The sequence below is a fragment of the Akanthomyces muscarius genome, chromosome 2 (assembly GCF_028009165.1).
Source record: "Akanthomyces muscarius strain Ve6 chromosome 2, whole genome shotgun sequence".
In the NCBI taxonomy this organism is placed as follows: Eukaryota; Fungi; Ascomycota; class Sordariomycetes; order Hypocreales; family Cordycipitaceae; genus Akanthomyces; species Akanthomyces muscarius.
The window spans coordinates 4725090-4740330 of NC_079242.1; the positions used below are offsets into that span (position 1 = coordinate 4725090).

The window sequence follows — 15241 nt, forward strand, 5'->3', positions numbered from 1 at the left end:
TTTCAACCCCATCAGGAACGGCAAAAAGCCGGATGTTGTCCCTGCGTTTACACAGCATCCATTCAAGCTCTGTTTGTGTCACAAATGGACCTGCATGGCACGCGCGCACTTCCGGTAGAAAGCGGACATGCAGCTTTTCCCCAACATTTATTGTGTCACAGAAGCTCCTCCAATCGAGTTTCGCCCCCTCTCGATCGCCTCGGCCGTGTTCCCTCCAAGATCCGGCTAGCTCAAGATAAGCCTACCTACATGGCTTTCCCGATCTTAACACACTGACGGCAACCAATAGGGAAGGCTCCTACTATACCTCACTCTATATAACCTCTAGAGGTCCACTCCTACAAAATGTTACCAAAAAGGATCAGAAGAAAAGCTAAAGTAGCTAAGAATTACACCTTGGATGATAGCACAATCATTTCTCGGGCGACAAAGGCTGTGTCCAGGCCGGCTACACGTGGACGGTTGTTAGCAAACGTGCTTGTAACGGTCCAACCCGGTTTCAAAACGTATCTTTGATATAACGCACATGACATATTGTTCTCTGACTTGCCAGGTATAGCCCTATCTCAATGCAGTTGTATGTACCCGCTAAAGATGTCTGCTCAGCAGTGCCATCACGAGCATCACACTTCAAAAACAGATTCGTCTCCATCGTCTATCTCGTCTTCCAACAAAACATCCTCTTCCAATAGCATCTCAAGTTCCTCACCGTCATCATAATGACCGAAAGCTCTCTCGCCTTGGAGGCGCTTGTTGGAAAGCTGTTCTCCGTTATGAAGACGACGCTTTCGTAGAATTCGATACTCCACGGCAAAGATGCGCATCCCGGTAAGCCCGACACGACCTTCTCGGCCCGTTTCCCGGCTATTCTTGTACTGTCCTTCCAGAGGTAGATCTACTCCCGGGAGACCGGCCACTGCAAGAGCCTCCTTTGTAGGTACCTTCGTGTCAATACTGAAAGAGGAAATCGATGAACTGCTCTCGGTGAAGTCGATTTTACCCGTAACAAGCAATCCCGTGATGAGATATGCTTTTCTGCGTACCCAGTCCAGTTGACGTACTTCAGTTTCGATTCCCGGATGCTGTTCAAGTCGTCTGAAGACCTGATCATGCTTATCAATGGAGTATCTAGTGACCTGGCTAGCTTCAATTTCAGGTGACGTTGCGCCACTTCTGGCGAACAAGGCGTCGAAGACGTCTGTAAGCTTGCCGTAGAGTTTGGTGCCTTGCTGGGATCTGAGAATTTCCGATACATCAGAGTAGCCGTTATCCACGCCAAATTTGTCTCCTCGAATAGGCTTAGCATCATCTGGACCATAAGAGCTCTGTGGAAAAGCATAATCCGTAACCACTCTTCCCAGCCATTCTTCCGGTGCATCGGTCCGGATAGTGCCGTGGCTACCCAGCAGAAAGAAGGATGGTTTTGACATTATGGTGCCCTTATGACCTGCTTCTTTTCTTCTCCCTTTTATTCTATGTGTTTCGAATAAGTCGGCCGGGGAGGTTTTGAAGCTTTGCTCTGCTGTCCAAGGCTGACCTGTCGAGGCCGTGGCTTGATGCAGAGGACGGAATAATCTTTTGATATACAAAAAGAAAAAAGCGCTAGACGGGAGATGCGAGCCAGAGATGTATGGTTACCAAGGAGGCAGGCGAATACGGTGGTGGAGCGGAACAGTGCGGCGAGACAAATGAGGGGTAATTGTCTTGACTGCATAGTGAGTGGTAGTTGGACGATGTGTGCCCAACCATAACTACCTTGTTTGCTCGTCACCCGCTTGTGCATGGCCAGGTTAAGGAGGTATTACCGTATTAGTTGTGGTAGTCCCGTAGTTAGCACTGGCTACCGTTGTAGCACCACTTTTCTTTGGCGTAATTTCGCCACGGCTAAAAGAGGGGATCTCTGCCTCGGAGATGGCGTAACTATTCTATGCACTTATGGTTCCCGTCTCCCAACCGTAGCCAGTTAGTGAATATACCCATCTTGGTGACGAAAGCCGACAGTAGTATTCAAGCGCGGAAATAGCACACCGTGTTCAGTGACTATTGTGATCCACCTGGTAATTTCATGAAATCTGTAACAAGGCAGACTCGTGTTAGTCCGAGAGGTAATTTCTCTTCGCAGCGGTTGTCCAGCACTTCCATTGGACACCTCTAGCCGCCCATCCCCAAAAAGTAAGCCTGCAGCTTCAGCTTTCAGCGTAGCATTTCAGCCTTTGGGCTCCGATTTAATTTGCTTACTACATCAACGTTATTCCGCCTGTTCCTGTGCCTGGTATTTTCGCCCTCCTACCTCCTTAGTGCTCTTGCCATCGCTGCTACCTACTCTGCATCATCTCAGAGACACAAAATTGGCCGAGAGCCCAGCTACGGCGCATCTACTCCATCCACGGATACAGCATCGAATCTTAGTGGCCTAGGTGGCTATGAGCCTGGTTGTTTGCGTGCAGATCAGCTCACGATGGACGCTCCGACGAAAACAATCGAAATCCACGGGCTTCCACAAAACGAAGATGAAAATGAAAGAAAAGAGCCGGTCGTTCGGATAACTTGCAATGGAAACAGCCAAGTCGTTGTCATACCGTCAGAGTTTATACCAGAGGGAGATGGCTACCTTCTATCATACCTGCGCTGGAACATCGAAGATTATGCGACGAAAGACCCATTTAAACGCATTGCACACTACGAACTTGAGAAGAAGCTGGCAAGCTACATCTCCACTCTCATTGAACTTGTTCTCTCGCCACTAAAGCAACCCAACGATTTGCGGGGGAGCACAATCATCATCAAGGTATTAGACAGCTCCACAGCACCCTCTTCATCGTTAGCTATAAAAACCGGTGCAAACATTGTCCCATTGATGCAATGGGAGTGCCTCGAACAGATGAACATGTGGCCCGCCGAGGCGGCACCCAAAGTGGTCTCTGTACTCCGCTGCACGATTTGCGATCAGCATCGTAACCCCACCGGGGACGGTGCATCAATGCCGCCTTTTAGTGCCTATCAAATGCATGAACCTATGCGCCGAGTCTTGGCTCTGAGTGCTCGACCGAAAATTGCGGCCGACATCCCCCATCGCCTCATTACACGAACTATCTACGAAGTTGTTCAGTCGATACAGAGCAAGGTCGACTCGGTGGTTACACTTGATGTAGCTCGACCTGGAAGCCTTAAAGCTCTGAAAAAATCTCTGGATTCCCGCCCCTGGGGGTATTATGACATAATTCATCTTGATGTTCACGGCGTCGCAGACGAGCAGAGGTAGGTTGGTTTCGCCAAGATGTCTCCAATGCATATACAACGTGTCTTCATCAAGTTTCGACGGCTAACTGAAATTCTTTATCAGTGCCACTCTACTTCTCTGCGATGATAAGGAAAGCAGTAAAGTGCACCATGTTCAGGCAATAGAACTTGCAAACGTCCTCCAAGCGCATGGCGTCCGATGCGTCATCACGAACGCTTGCCAGTCGGCCGCATTCAGCCACAATTTTGCAAGGACGTTGGTTCAACACGGTGCCTCGATGGTTTTAGGGATGCAGTACAAACTTCTAGAGTCTGCTGCAGAGGTTATGGTTCGTTCCATCTATCAAGATCTGTTGGATCTTGGACGGTCTGTGCCTGAAGCTGTCCTCCACGCTCGATGGCAGATGAGAATGAACCCGGACCGGCGTACCAAGTACAACGGTACTGTTCGAGTACTAGACTTCATGAGTCCTGTCCTATTTATGAGTAGTAGTTTGCTGGATCGAAAAGTGGACATTCGGCCCTTTCCAACAACGGTAGCAGATGATGATAATTCCCGAAAACGAAAACCACGGGAAACATTGGTCGGCCGAGAATCCGCTATCTTGAACCTCGAAAACGACCTCCTCAGCTGCAACAACTTAATGTTCATCAGTGGCGCTGCCGGTTCAGGCAAATCTGCCCTGGCAGAACATGTTTCCTGGTGGTGGAAGGCAACAGGCATGGTGGCCGCGGTGCTCAAGATTGATTTTGCTACTTTCAGATCCGTCAAATGGTCTAGTATGATTGAGTTCCTCTGTTCCCAGGTCAGGGAGGAAATTGTAACGGACGAAGCCACACTGTCCAAGTACCTCACAGATAATCCGTGTCTCGTCGTGTTCGACAGCATAGATGAGCTAGAACCTACTACCTCTCTCGTCAACGCCATCTCGAGCTTCACAAAGCCGATACGCAAATCCTTTAAACGAACAGATACAGGCTCTTTTTTACTTTTTCTTGGGCGAGATGACAAGTCCGCCATTCGAAAGAGGACTGCAGCAGACCCACTGCATCTAGGCAAATTGAATCTGGAGTCTAGCCTGGAATTCTGTGCCAGCATACTAAAAGACAAAGGGAGAGATTTCGCCGGTGCTGACTCTAGAAGTGCTCACCATTTAGAGCAAATAGTTGTCCTCTTGGAACGCAATCCATTGGCTATGAAAATCGTCATGTTGGATTTCGACAGGCATGCCTCACTTGACATATCACAGTATTATGAACGCCTCACGTCAAACAAGGAGATTCAAATCGACAGTACTGTGATTTCTGAGCGCGCGGTTCAAGAAGCGTTCCGGTTAATTGAAACGCCGTGGGGGTTTCATTCATTTCAGCTTCCCGGCACTCCCATGACCTATCTCAGCCCGTTCTGGACAGTGATACCAGCAAATTTAGCGTCATATTGGAAGTTTCTTCATCTTGCACACTGCCGTGTGCAAGCTGCAAAACTCCACGCAAAGTCCCCCCCACCATCTGTTCTCAAAGCCGCGGCGCAAGAAATGGACGACGTTGAGTATGACTTTTTCCACAAGGTCACTCTATCTGAGCTATGGGATCCCCTGGAGTTGGAGAGCTTGGACGCCGAATTCAGCACTACACTGTCCTGTATTTCTCGATCGGGGTTTCTGGACGACAAGTCGTTTGTGGACTTTGGGCCATCCGAAGCCACAAAGAACAAATATTTTACAATAAGCCCCATTGTAACAATATGTTTGAGGGCGCTGATAAATCATGAACGGGGTATTGCAGAATGCAATGATCTCATCGCGACTGCTTTTCAACGGTTCTGTCGATGGCGGTATCAGCTTACATACGACAGCAACGGCGGTAACAGCTTATGTCCGAATCCGGCCAATCAGTCGCAAAAGAACCAGCTGTCCTATGAGGCGGAGAACATCATAACTACGATGAATTTCATGTTTTCAACGACATTCAACCCTTATAACTGGCATTTCATATACCACAGAATACATAGCGACTTTGCCGGTTATCACCTGCGCTTACTGACCGTGGTTATCCCTGTCTTAGAACGTGGGATAGACCATTATACAGCAGCACTCCAGGAACTCAAGCCGAACACCTTGAGTCGATACTGGAATAGAGTATTATGGACTGGGCTGAGAATTAAACTGAAAATGCTTCCCAAAAGGCACAGTTCGCAGGATCCGGGTACTTTTAAATATTCTCTCTTCTTCGCAACCCTGGACTGCTGTTTTGCGCTACTTGGATCGGCGACACTGTATGCAGATTATGCGGGATTCGAAATTTCCAAATACCAAGTTCAAGCAAAGCATTTGTTACGACTTGCTAAGTCTGACCATCGAAGCGAGAAGGCGAGAACATTGCTGGAGTCTATGGAGATATTGGGAAAGGTATATACAGACATTGAACTGAAAGGCCCTAAATTCGAAAAGGTTCGGTTATTAGCCAATGTGCAGAAGCAAAAGAGAATGGGTCTCAACATGACCGATATAGGAACGGCTCTGACTGGCTCATTAGAACGGGCGTTGGAATATGATGAGAACCTCCCTACCGAGGAGGTAACTATCCGTGACGAACAGGCTCATAAGCTTCTCGAACAAGCTTATGAGAACTATGGAAACCACACCCAGCCCGTTCTAATTTATCGTCTGCATATGGAGTTGTTCATGTACGCCCTTCATGACTGGAAGGAGGGTGAGAGTTGGGAAACCGGAAAACTAGATCGTGCTCTAGTACATGTAAAGGCAATGCATGATATTTGTTCTAGGCTTTCCCCAGAAGAACCTTGGGCAACTGTTTTACGGCAGCTTAACCCACTGAAAGAGGATTTTGATTATCTCTTTAATACTACTATATAGTTAGAATTATCACTGTCTACTTTTGTAAAAGAGAGTATATTATTGTTAATACTCTAGTAAGCTCCTGCGACTTTAGCCACTACCCATGTTTGTAACCCTGTGCGCATTGGCGCTCGCCAGCTTGTCGAAGGCGCTCAAAACAAATGACCTCAGCGAATCAGTCGATGCTTTGGTATAAGAGGTGACATTTGTACTAACGCAAATCTTGGGACAGACGGGACTCCAACCACCTTTGCTTCTGTCATTCAAGTAAGATGAATTCCCATATCGCTGTTTTGCTCAAGCTTACAAACGACTAGGAATACCCAATCCGTCTAACGAGCAAACAAACAAGTGCGTTACATCAGTTTAGTTGAGCTTTCTACTAATCTTTCCCTAGATTCACACGAACTTTGCTGGACGGTTCCTTTCCAGAGAAATCCACGCTTCGTTGGGCGCGCTTCGCTGCTAGAAAAGCTAGACACGGCATTATTTGCCAAGGAGTCGCCTTCGAAAGTCTCCCTGTTTGGACTGGGAGGTGTAGGGAAGACGCAGGTGGCCATTGAGCTAGCATATCGGACAAGAGCGAAGCACTCTCTATGCTCTATTATCTGGATACCCACAAACAACACTGAACGGCTGCGGCAAGCATATATTGATGCTGCAGAGCAGCTGGGAATAGCCGTGAAAGACGACAAGACTGATGTGAAACGACTCGTGCAGCGCCACCTCAGCCATGACTCGGCTGGTCAATGGCTCTTGATCTACGACAATGCCGATGATCTCGACATGTGGATCCCAAGAACTGGGAGCCAGAACAGCCAGCCGGGCCTACTCGAATATGTACCGCAGAGCAAGCAGGGCTGCGTGGTCTTTACGACGCGGAGCAGGAAAATTGCTCTTAGACTGTCGCCGGATGGGCTTAGAGAAAGAGTTCCGCAAATGGATGACAAGACTGCCCTTCAACTCCTATCTGGCCGACTCAACCGAGAAGTGCCAGAGAGGCATGAGGAAGGTCACGCACTCATCAAGAAACTGTGCCACTTGCCACTGGCGATTGTCCAGGCAGCTGCATATATTGACGCGAATCAGTCCTCTTGCGCAGAATATCTCGATCTTCTCGACGAAAAGGAGGAAGACGTGGTCAAGCTTTTAAGCGAGAATTTTGGGGATGAAGGGGGCTACCACACGTTTAAAGACCCTGTGGCCTCGACCTGGCTCATTTCTTTCAAGCAGATGCAGCAGTCAGACCCTGTGGCATTTGAGTACCTGTCGATTATGTCCTGCTTTGATTCCAAGGACATCCCGCAATCTCTTTTGCCGCCTAATAAGTCGCGTAAAGAGGAAGTGGATGCCATGGGAACATTGTCGGCGTACTCATTTGTCAGCCGACAGCTGACAACGACATTCCTTGATACGCACGGGCTAGTACATCTTGCAATGCGGAACTGGCTGAAGGAAGAAGAAAAGACCTTTACCTTATGGATGCACAAGGCAGTTACAAGGTTAGATGCCGTGTTCCCAGCCTTGGACCACGCGGCTGTGGACCTCGAGAGCAGGAACGTGTGGAGACCATACTTGCCGCATGCGCGCCATCTCTTGCGATTCTGCCTTTCGGGAGAGGCGGGTGAACGAGGAACAAGCGTTGTATGGAAGTTTGGTCTGTGTGCGTACATAGATGGGTCGTACAGTGAAGCCGAGAGCTGCTTTTCGTATGTAATGGAGACGCGCAAGAGGGCACTAGGAGCCGAGCATCCCTCCACGCTAGACAGCATGCATTGTCTGGCGTCGACGTACAGACAGCAGCAGGGCCGATGGGAGGAGGCGGAGAGGCTTGAGGTGCAGGTGCTGGAAACTCGCAAGAGGGCACCAGGGGCCGAGCATCGCTCGACGCTAGCTTGTATGGCTTTCCCAGCATTAACACATAAAAACCAGGAGCAATGGGAGGAGGCAGACGTGGCAGAGAGGCTTGAAGCATAGGTGATTAAGACGAGGCTTAAGGCAGACTATCCTAAGACGCTAGTCAGTATAGCCAACCTAGTGTCAACATAGGAACCAGGGCCGATGGAAGGAAGCAGAGAGACTTCTGGAGGAGATGATGGAAACGAGTGATAACGTAAAGCTTGATGTGACACCCATTTTGGGTTTCACGGTACGAGATGTACTCCGTACCGATAAACTAAATTGAGCAGTATTTAGCGTGTACTTTTTCAACGTCTGTACCTTGGCGATTAGTACTTCGGTAGGTACAGCACAGCCACGCGGTTGCCAGCTGGCTGGTCAGGTAAGGGAGGTGGCTGGTGATTGGCTGTCTCAGGGTCACGTGCCAAGCACTGTGTCATTCCCGCCACAGTCTGGCGTTGCTAGGGGACCTGGCGCTGAGATGGGAGCAGGCTCGAGCCCTGTAAGCTGCCAGGCTGCAAATAAAAAAAGGGCAAAGTATGACTGGCAGGAAAAACAAGCACAGAAGGTAATAAGTGCAATTGGTTCCTGGTGCTGACGGCTTCGTATTCTAAAAATACAAAATGCCACTGGAAACACGTGTTGCGTCACCTGTCGCAGGTACGTTTGGTAGCACATACATTCACCAGGCTGGGGAAATATGTATGGCCCCTCACCAATAATGTGCTACCTAGCCGCCAGACCCAGCCCGGCCCAGCCCAGTCGAGTCGCAGTCGTCAGCCCACCCATTTGCAGCGCCTCGCTGGAATCTCCACCCTGGAAGGGGACTGAAGGCGGCTGGCGTCACAGAACGCAAATCTGTTCTGTACAACTTTCGCTCTCTCACGAACACATCCAACAAGAAAAAGACACATCTGCACCACGGCATCTCGAGCGATTCCCGTCTACGATCTAGAAACCCGCATTTTGATACCCCTTACTTCGAGCACTTGATTTTTTCGACGCCGCCATTATGCCTCAGCAGGACCCCCCTTACGACCCTTATATTCCCAGCGGCGAGGCCGGTACGCAGCACGCCGGCGGTGCCGGTGGCAACAACAGAACAGATGCTCTGCGTGGTGTAAGTAGCTGACTTTAAAGAGCGACGCATTTTACCCCATTCGTAAAGCTATCGACTTCTTTCTTTTCTTCCCTTGCGCGACTCCTGACGCCGGCGTGGACCAAATCGGTCGTGCGGCAACGCAGAGGCGAAATGGTGGTCAAAGCAAAGCCAACGCTACAGCGGTGAAAGGGGCTTTCAATATACCCTCAAGCTGGGTGGGATCGCGGCGATTAGAGGCGCATTTTTTCAGTGCCGATTTCGTTTGGCGCAGCTGTTGCGAAGCAAAAGCTGCCAACATGCTCGATTGCGTCACCTTTTGTTAGCTTTGGGGCTGTTACTGGGTACTTCGGTAGGGACCTAGTGAAGGGCTTCAGCACCGACGCACCGCGCCATGCCAACGCCGGCAACACCAACAACCGCAAGTGAAGGACGAAGAAAAGACTAGAAGTCGATGCAACTGCAGAAAATGGGGGGCGGCTTGACGGATGAGGCTGAATGCTAACCACACGGCAGCAAATCGACGAGACGGTCGGTGTCATGCGCGACAATATCAACAAGGTTTCCCAGCGTGGTGAGCGCCTGGATGCTCTGCAGGACAAGTCCGACAACCTTGTCGCCTCGGCGCAGGGCTTCCGTCGCGGAGCCAACATCGTACGCAAGAAGATGTGGTGGAAGGACATGAAGATGCGCATGTGCATCATTATCGGTGTCATTGTCCTGCTGGCCATTATCATCATTCCCAGTATGTTTCTCCTTCTTTGCCATTCGCAACTTGGCATCTCTACTAACATACCAACAGTTGCCGTCAAAACGACCGGCCACTAGACTTGACGAGTTTGGAGTCGAAATGGTACAATTGGGAAGAGCATGTTTTTTTTCCGGATCTTTTGTGTTTGAGCGGCGTGCTGGCATTACGCAGTCTGGAACAGAGACTGGCGGAAAGGACCCGCAGCATGCTGCCAAACAGGGTGTTCCTTTCTGTTTCAAGCACTGTGGAATTTATTGACCAGGAACCTGAGTTGTTTGTTCGCGGCGCGGCTACGCCTTTCGACATGCCGGCTGGGATACAGAGCTAGTCGGGGGTCGCATGTATGACTGGAGACTAGGCGTTCCCGCATTAATCGAGATGTATGTATTTTCAACAAGGCAGGATGCTTTAAATTTCCGCCGGGCACCTTTCTACGCCAGTGACTTGCATGTGAGGGACTACAAGTATTTGAAAAGAATTCCAGCCAAGCCGGACAAACCTGGCCAATCTAGAGTCTAGAATGCATGCTCTTCTCCACGCGGGCTTTAAACCCAAGTCTTTTTAGCGGAACCTGGAGGAGTCTTGCGAAACTGCCGGTGCAGGGATGACCAAGGGCTGATGAAGAGATTTAGTTATCAATCAGTAGCGTTCGCTGGCTTTGGGGGGGTCGGTTCCACCGAGCTGATGACGAAGGGCGGTTGTGCATACTCTTATCTGATCTTTTTTCTTGGTGGTCGGCGGTCAGTGGAGAAACTGTGGAAACTTGGTGGTTTCTCCAGGCACGATGTGGGCAGAGGGGAGAGCGTAGCTGTGCAATATGCAGAGTTCGGAGGAGTTATGGGCAGAATGGTTCGGAGGCCGAGAGGTCTATTGGAGGAATAGGAGGAGCAAGGGGAAATTATGACAGAAGAGGATGGGGATGAGAAGGTTGACCCTAGAGAGAGAAGGGGGGAGCTGAGGTGCGTGAGGGATATTCGACTGCGCGGCGAATATCAAGAGTTGTATGAGTTTTATATATTGATGCGTGAATTTTCTTCAGTGCGGGAGTGGCAGTGACAGTGGCAGTAAAGAAATGACTGGGTCTTTTTTTGTTTATCATGTGCATGTCATGGGGAGCAGCAGCGTCGTATACATGAGGCGCACATCGAATGAGCACATGGCCGAATGCCGCGACAGCAAAGCACGGAATTGAAAGTCCTGGCACTGGTAGGGCAGATTTTTTTTTCTTGTTTCCTTTCCGTGCATCTTGTAAGCCTTGCATGAGAGGACCTGGCTCGTGCTGAGCTTGGGCCGGGCGGCGGCAGGAAGCCGGATCGGTGGGCAGTGCGACTAGACCGGCGACTTTTTGGTTCTCGGAAGCGGCATATTTTTGGCCATGTTATTAGTATTCATACATCTAGCTGCAAAGCAAGAGGGGCGACCGGTGGTGGGTGTTGCTTGAGCCTCGGCGATCATTCTGGATGGAGCATGGTTGGGAAAAAAGAAGTGCGGTTACGTATTGTTGCTCAGGTGTTTTTATTGGGAACGATGCAGAATGCTACCGTGTGGCCATTTCATGAGGGTTTATTTTCCATGGAGTTGTCGGCTAGCAAGGCACAGAAGCGCATCGGGCTCGGTGTGCTGTGCCGACTGAACCTATATTGAAGTCACAGCACAGGCTCTGTGCACAAACGGCCTGACACTGGGACTCAACGATCGACCCTAGGTAGGTACCCCAGGGACCGATGGCCGGCAGTGCGCGCCTTTTTATCAGTTTTATTGACCGGCCCGCCTCACCGCCCTTGCAATCTAGCAGGCGTAAGCGGCGGGCACGCCAACTAGTTACCCAGTAGGTAGGTAGCTTGTAGGCCCAGAGCGGTTTCGGGGCTCATTCTGCCTCTGCCGCCCCACTGCCCAATTCCCACTGTGACTCGTCCCGCCTGCACTGACGAGCTTTCTGGTTACAACCCCAAGGTATTCCGGGAGTTGCTACCTATATTTGACGCTGCACAAAGGTCTGAATTGTTATTTTTCCTCTCTTACCAGCATCCAACTGACCTGCTGCATTAGGCGAGGCGCATCGACCGGCATATTCAGGGTTGTTTTCTTCTCTCTAGCGCTTATCAAAGTCGAACTCTTCTCTTGTCTCTCTCGCTATCTCTTGTACACCACACCTCTTTTTTTTTTGTGTCCCGCTCTCGACAAACACCACCGCCGCCACAGCGTTATCTTTTCCCCACGCTTGGTTTTTCCGAGTTCGAAACCTCCCTCCGCCTCGTCCAATATTGCATTGGGGGCCTCGAGAAAAACAAAAACACACAACGGGGCTTATACCAAACAATATGCTCTCCGCTACCTCTGTGGCCTTGCGCGCCGGCGCGAGGCGAGCCGGCCCTCGGGCGTCTGCCGCCGCTGCTGCTGCGACCAAGATTCGATGCCCCAACCTCACCACCTACCGCGCCCTCTCCCAGTCCCGCGCCGCCGCCGCGCCGCCCGCCCGCGACCGCACCCGCGAGATTGTCGCCCAGACCGTGTCCAGCATCGGCTCCAAGCGCGAGGGCCAGCAGTACCTCAAGCTCTTCACCTCGGTCTCGTCCCAAAAGTTTGCCGTCATCAAGGTCGGCGGCGCCATCCTCACCGAGTACCTCGACGAGCTCTGCCGCTCCATGCTCTTCCTCTACGAGCTCGGCCTCTACCCCGTCATTGTCCACGGCGCCGGCCCCCAGCTCAACCGCCTGCTCGAGGAGGCCGGCGTCGAGCCCCAGTTCGAGGAGGGCATCCGCGTGACGGACGCCAAGACGCTCGGCGTCGCCCGCAAGCTCTTCCTCGAGGAGAACCTCAAGCTCATCGACCGTCTCGACGAGCTCGGCGTCGCCACCCGATCCATCTCGGGCGTCTTCATGGCCGACTACCTCGACAAGGAAAAGTGGCAGTACGTCGGCAAGATTACAAAGATCAACAAGGAGGCCATTGAAAAGTCCATCGAGGCCGGCTACATCCCGGTCCTGACGTCCATGGCCGAGTCTGAGGACGGTCATCTGCTCAACGTCAATGCCGATGTCGCTGCTGCGGAGCTTGCCCGAGCTCTCGAGCCCCTCAAGGTCGTCTACCTGTCCGAGAAGGGCGGTCTCTTTGACGGCGAGGGCGACAAGATCTCGCACATCAACCTCGACGAAGAGTTTGACCACCTCATGTCCCAGCCCTGGTGCCGCTACGGCACTCGTCTCAAGATCAAGGAGATCAAGGAGCTGCTCGACACTCTCCCCCGCACCTCCAGCGTCGCCATCATCCACCCTAGCGACCTGCAAAAAGAGCTCTTTACCGACTCTGGCGCTGGTACTCTGATCCGCCGCGGCGACAAGATTCAAACCGCCAGCTCCGTCTCCGAGTTTGAGGACATTGATAAGATCAAGGCCACTCTCATCCGGGACCGCGAGGGCCTCGACTCAGATGCCACCGTCGACCGCTTCCTCGACTTCCTCAAGGAAAACACCTTCAAGGCCTACTTTGACGATGCCCTGCAGTGCCTGGCCATTGTCGTCCCCGGCGACGAGGGCACCGTACCCACCCTGGCCACGCTCAACATCACCAAGTCGGGCTGGCTGACCAACGTCGCCGAGAACGTCTTTGCGGCCGTCAAGAAGGACCACCCGCAGCTGGTCTGGACCGTCAGCGAAAATGACGAGAACCTGACCTGGTTCTTTGAAAAGGCCGACGGCAGTTTCAGCCACAATGGCAGCGTGCTCTTCTACTACGGCTGCGACCTCCGCTCCTCCGCCCTCTCACCCGTCTACGACGAGTTTGTCTCCCACGGCCGCGCCATGCTCGGTGACACCAACCTCGAATCCCGTCTGCGCCGGGCCGCCCAGACGGCCAGCGAGAACCTGAACCGCTCCCACGTCGCTCAGCAGGCGCGCGGCTTCTCCACATCCCGCACCGCCATCGGTCCCCGGACGCCCAACATGTCGCCCATGCAGCAGCAGCGCCGCGGGTACGCGACCACCACCAACCCCAACCCGCCTCTGGGCAAGAAGAATGCCACCAACTCGGTCCCGGCGCGCGTCGCCCTTATTGGTGCCCGCGGCTACACCGGCCAAGCGCTCATCGATCTCCTTAGCGCCCACCCCAACATGGACCTGCGCCACGTCTCGTCCCGCGAGCTGAACGGCCAGGAGCTGCAAGGATACGAGAAGCGCAAAATCATCTACGAGAACCTGTCGGCCGAGGACTGCGGCAAGCTGGAGAAGGAGGGAAAGATTGACTGCTGGGTCATGGCGCTGCCCAACGGCGTCTGCAAGCCCTTTGTGGACGCCATTGACGCCGCCAGCAACGGACGATCGGCCACCGACAAGAGCGTCATTGTCGACCTGTCGGCCGACTACCGCTTCGACAGCAAGTGGACCTACGGTCTGCCGGAGCTGGTGCGCCGCTCCGAGATTTCGCAGGCCAAGCGCATCGCCAACCCGGGCTGCTACGCCACGGCCGGGCAGGTCGGTATCTCGCCCATCCTGGAGCACCTGGGCGGGCAGCCGACGCTATTTGGCGTCTCTGGCTACTCGGGCGCGGGCACCAAGCCGTCGCCCAAGAACGACATCAACGAGCTCCGTGACAACCTGATGCCGTACAGCCTGACGGGCCACGTCCACGAGCGCGAAATGGGCAGCCAGCTGGGCACGCCCGTGTCCTTTATCCCGCACGTCGCCTCGTGGTTCCGCGGCATCCACCACACCATCAACATCCCGCTCAACAAGACCATGTCGTCGCGTGACATTCGCCAGATCTACCAGGAGCGCTACGCCGGCGAGAAGCTGATCAAGGTTGTGGGCGAGGCGCCCCTGGTGCGCGACATTATGAACAAGCACGGCGTGGAGGTTGGTGGCTTCGCCGTGGACAGCACGGGCAAGCGCGTGGTTGTGTGCGCGAGTATCGACAACCTCCTCAAGGGTGCTGCCACCCAGTGCCTGCGTAAGTTTTCCTCTTCGTGGTCAAGGATAGAATTTAGCCGCTAACTGTTTTTATAGAAAATATGAACCTGGCTCTTGGCTATGCCGAGTTTGAAGGCATTCCCACCATGTAATGGCGGAGACTGTTGACAAAAGGAAAAAAAAAGGGTTTACAATATAGAGAAGTACAGAAGCTTGAAGCGAGCCATTTTTTTTATCGCACTGCTGTCGATTTATGAGGGTGTCTGCTGGAGAGTAGAAGGTAGAGAGAGAGAGAGAGAGGTGTGTTATTTTGGGCTATTCGTTTGCATTCGTTCCATCTTTAGGGTTTTGGGATTTTCTTCGTACAAGTCAAAAAAGGCTTAATGGATAAAAAAAAATCGATGTATAAAATGTCACGTTGGAATATTTGTTCCATGCCTTTGATAACGTCGTAAATTGGTATCGCTGTCGTCACAATCAAGTCACGTGC

At 52.1% G+C, this 15241-nt stretch overlaps 5 protein-coding genes across 5 annotated transcripts; 4 read left to right on the plus strand and 1 right to left on the minus strand.

Annotated features, from left to right (window-relative positions):
* Positions 1-623: 623 nt before the first annotated feature.
* LMH87_004701 (uncharacterized protein) lies at positions 624-1111 on the minus strand (the record flags this gene model as incomplete). The annotated part of the gene is made up of 2 exons (XM_056195962.1): positions 624-929; positions 1001-1111. 2 exons carry the CDS (start codon positions 1109-1111, stop codon positions 624-626), a joined length of 417 nt encoding a protein of 138 aa, XP_056049539.1.
* Positions 1112-2458: 1347 nt separating this feature from the next.
* On the plus strand, positions 2459-6078 carry LMH87_004702 (uncharacterized protein; the record flags this gene model as incomplete). The annotated part of the gene is made up of 5 exons (XM_056195963.1): positions 2459-3258; positions 3344-5378; positions 5603-5648; positions 5704-5952; positions 6026-6078. The coding sequence occupies 5 exons, from the start codon at positions 2459-2461 to the stop codon at positions 6076-6078; spliced, it is 3183 nt and encodes a 1060-aa protein (XP_056049540.1).
* Positions 6079-6884: 806 nt separating this feature from the next.
* On the plus strand, positions 6885-8075 carry LMH87_004703 (uncharacterized protein; the record flags this gene model as incomplete). Its single annotated transcript, XM_056195964.1, has 1 exon — positions 6885-8075. The coding sequence occupies one exon, from the start codon at positions 6885-6887 to the stop codon at positions 8073-8075; it is 1191 nt and encodes a 396-aa protein (XP_056049541.1).
* Positions 8076-9009: 934 nt separating this feature from the next.
* On the plus strand, positions 9010-9924 carry LMH87_004704 (uncharacterized protein; the record flags this gene model as incomplete). Its single annotated transcript, XM_056195965.1, has 3 exons — positions 9010-9117; positions 9613-9841; positions 9899-9924. The coding sequence occupies 3 exons, from the start codon at positions 9010-9012 to the stop codon at positions 9922-9924; spliced, it is 363 nt and encodes a 120-aa protein (XP_056049542.1).
* A 2244-nt stretch (positions 9925-12168) lies between these two features.
* LMH87_004705 (uncharacterized protein) lies at positions 12169-14903 on the plus strand (the record flags this gene model as incomplete). Its single annotated transcript, XM_056195966.1, has 2 exons — positions 12169-14791; positions 14848-14903. The coding sequence occupies 2 exons, from the start codon at positions 12169-12171 to the stop codon at positions 14901-14903; spliced, it is 2679 nt and encodes an 892-aa protein (XP_056049543.1).
* Positions 14904-15241: the final 338 nt, after the last annotated feature.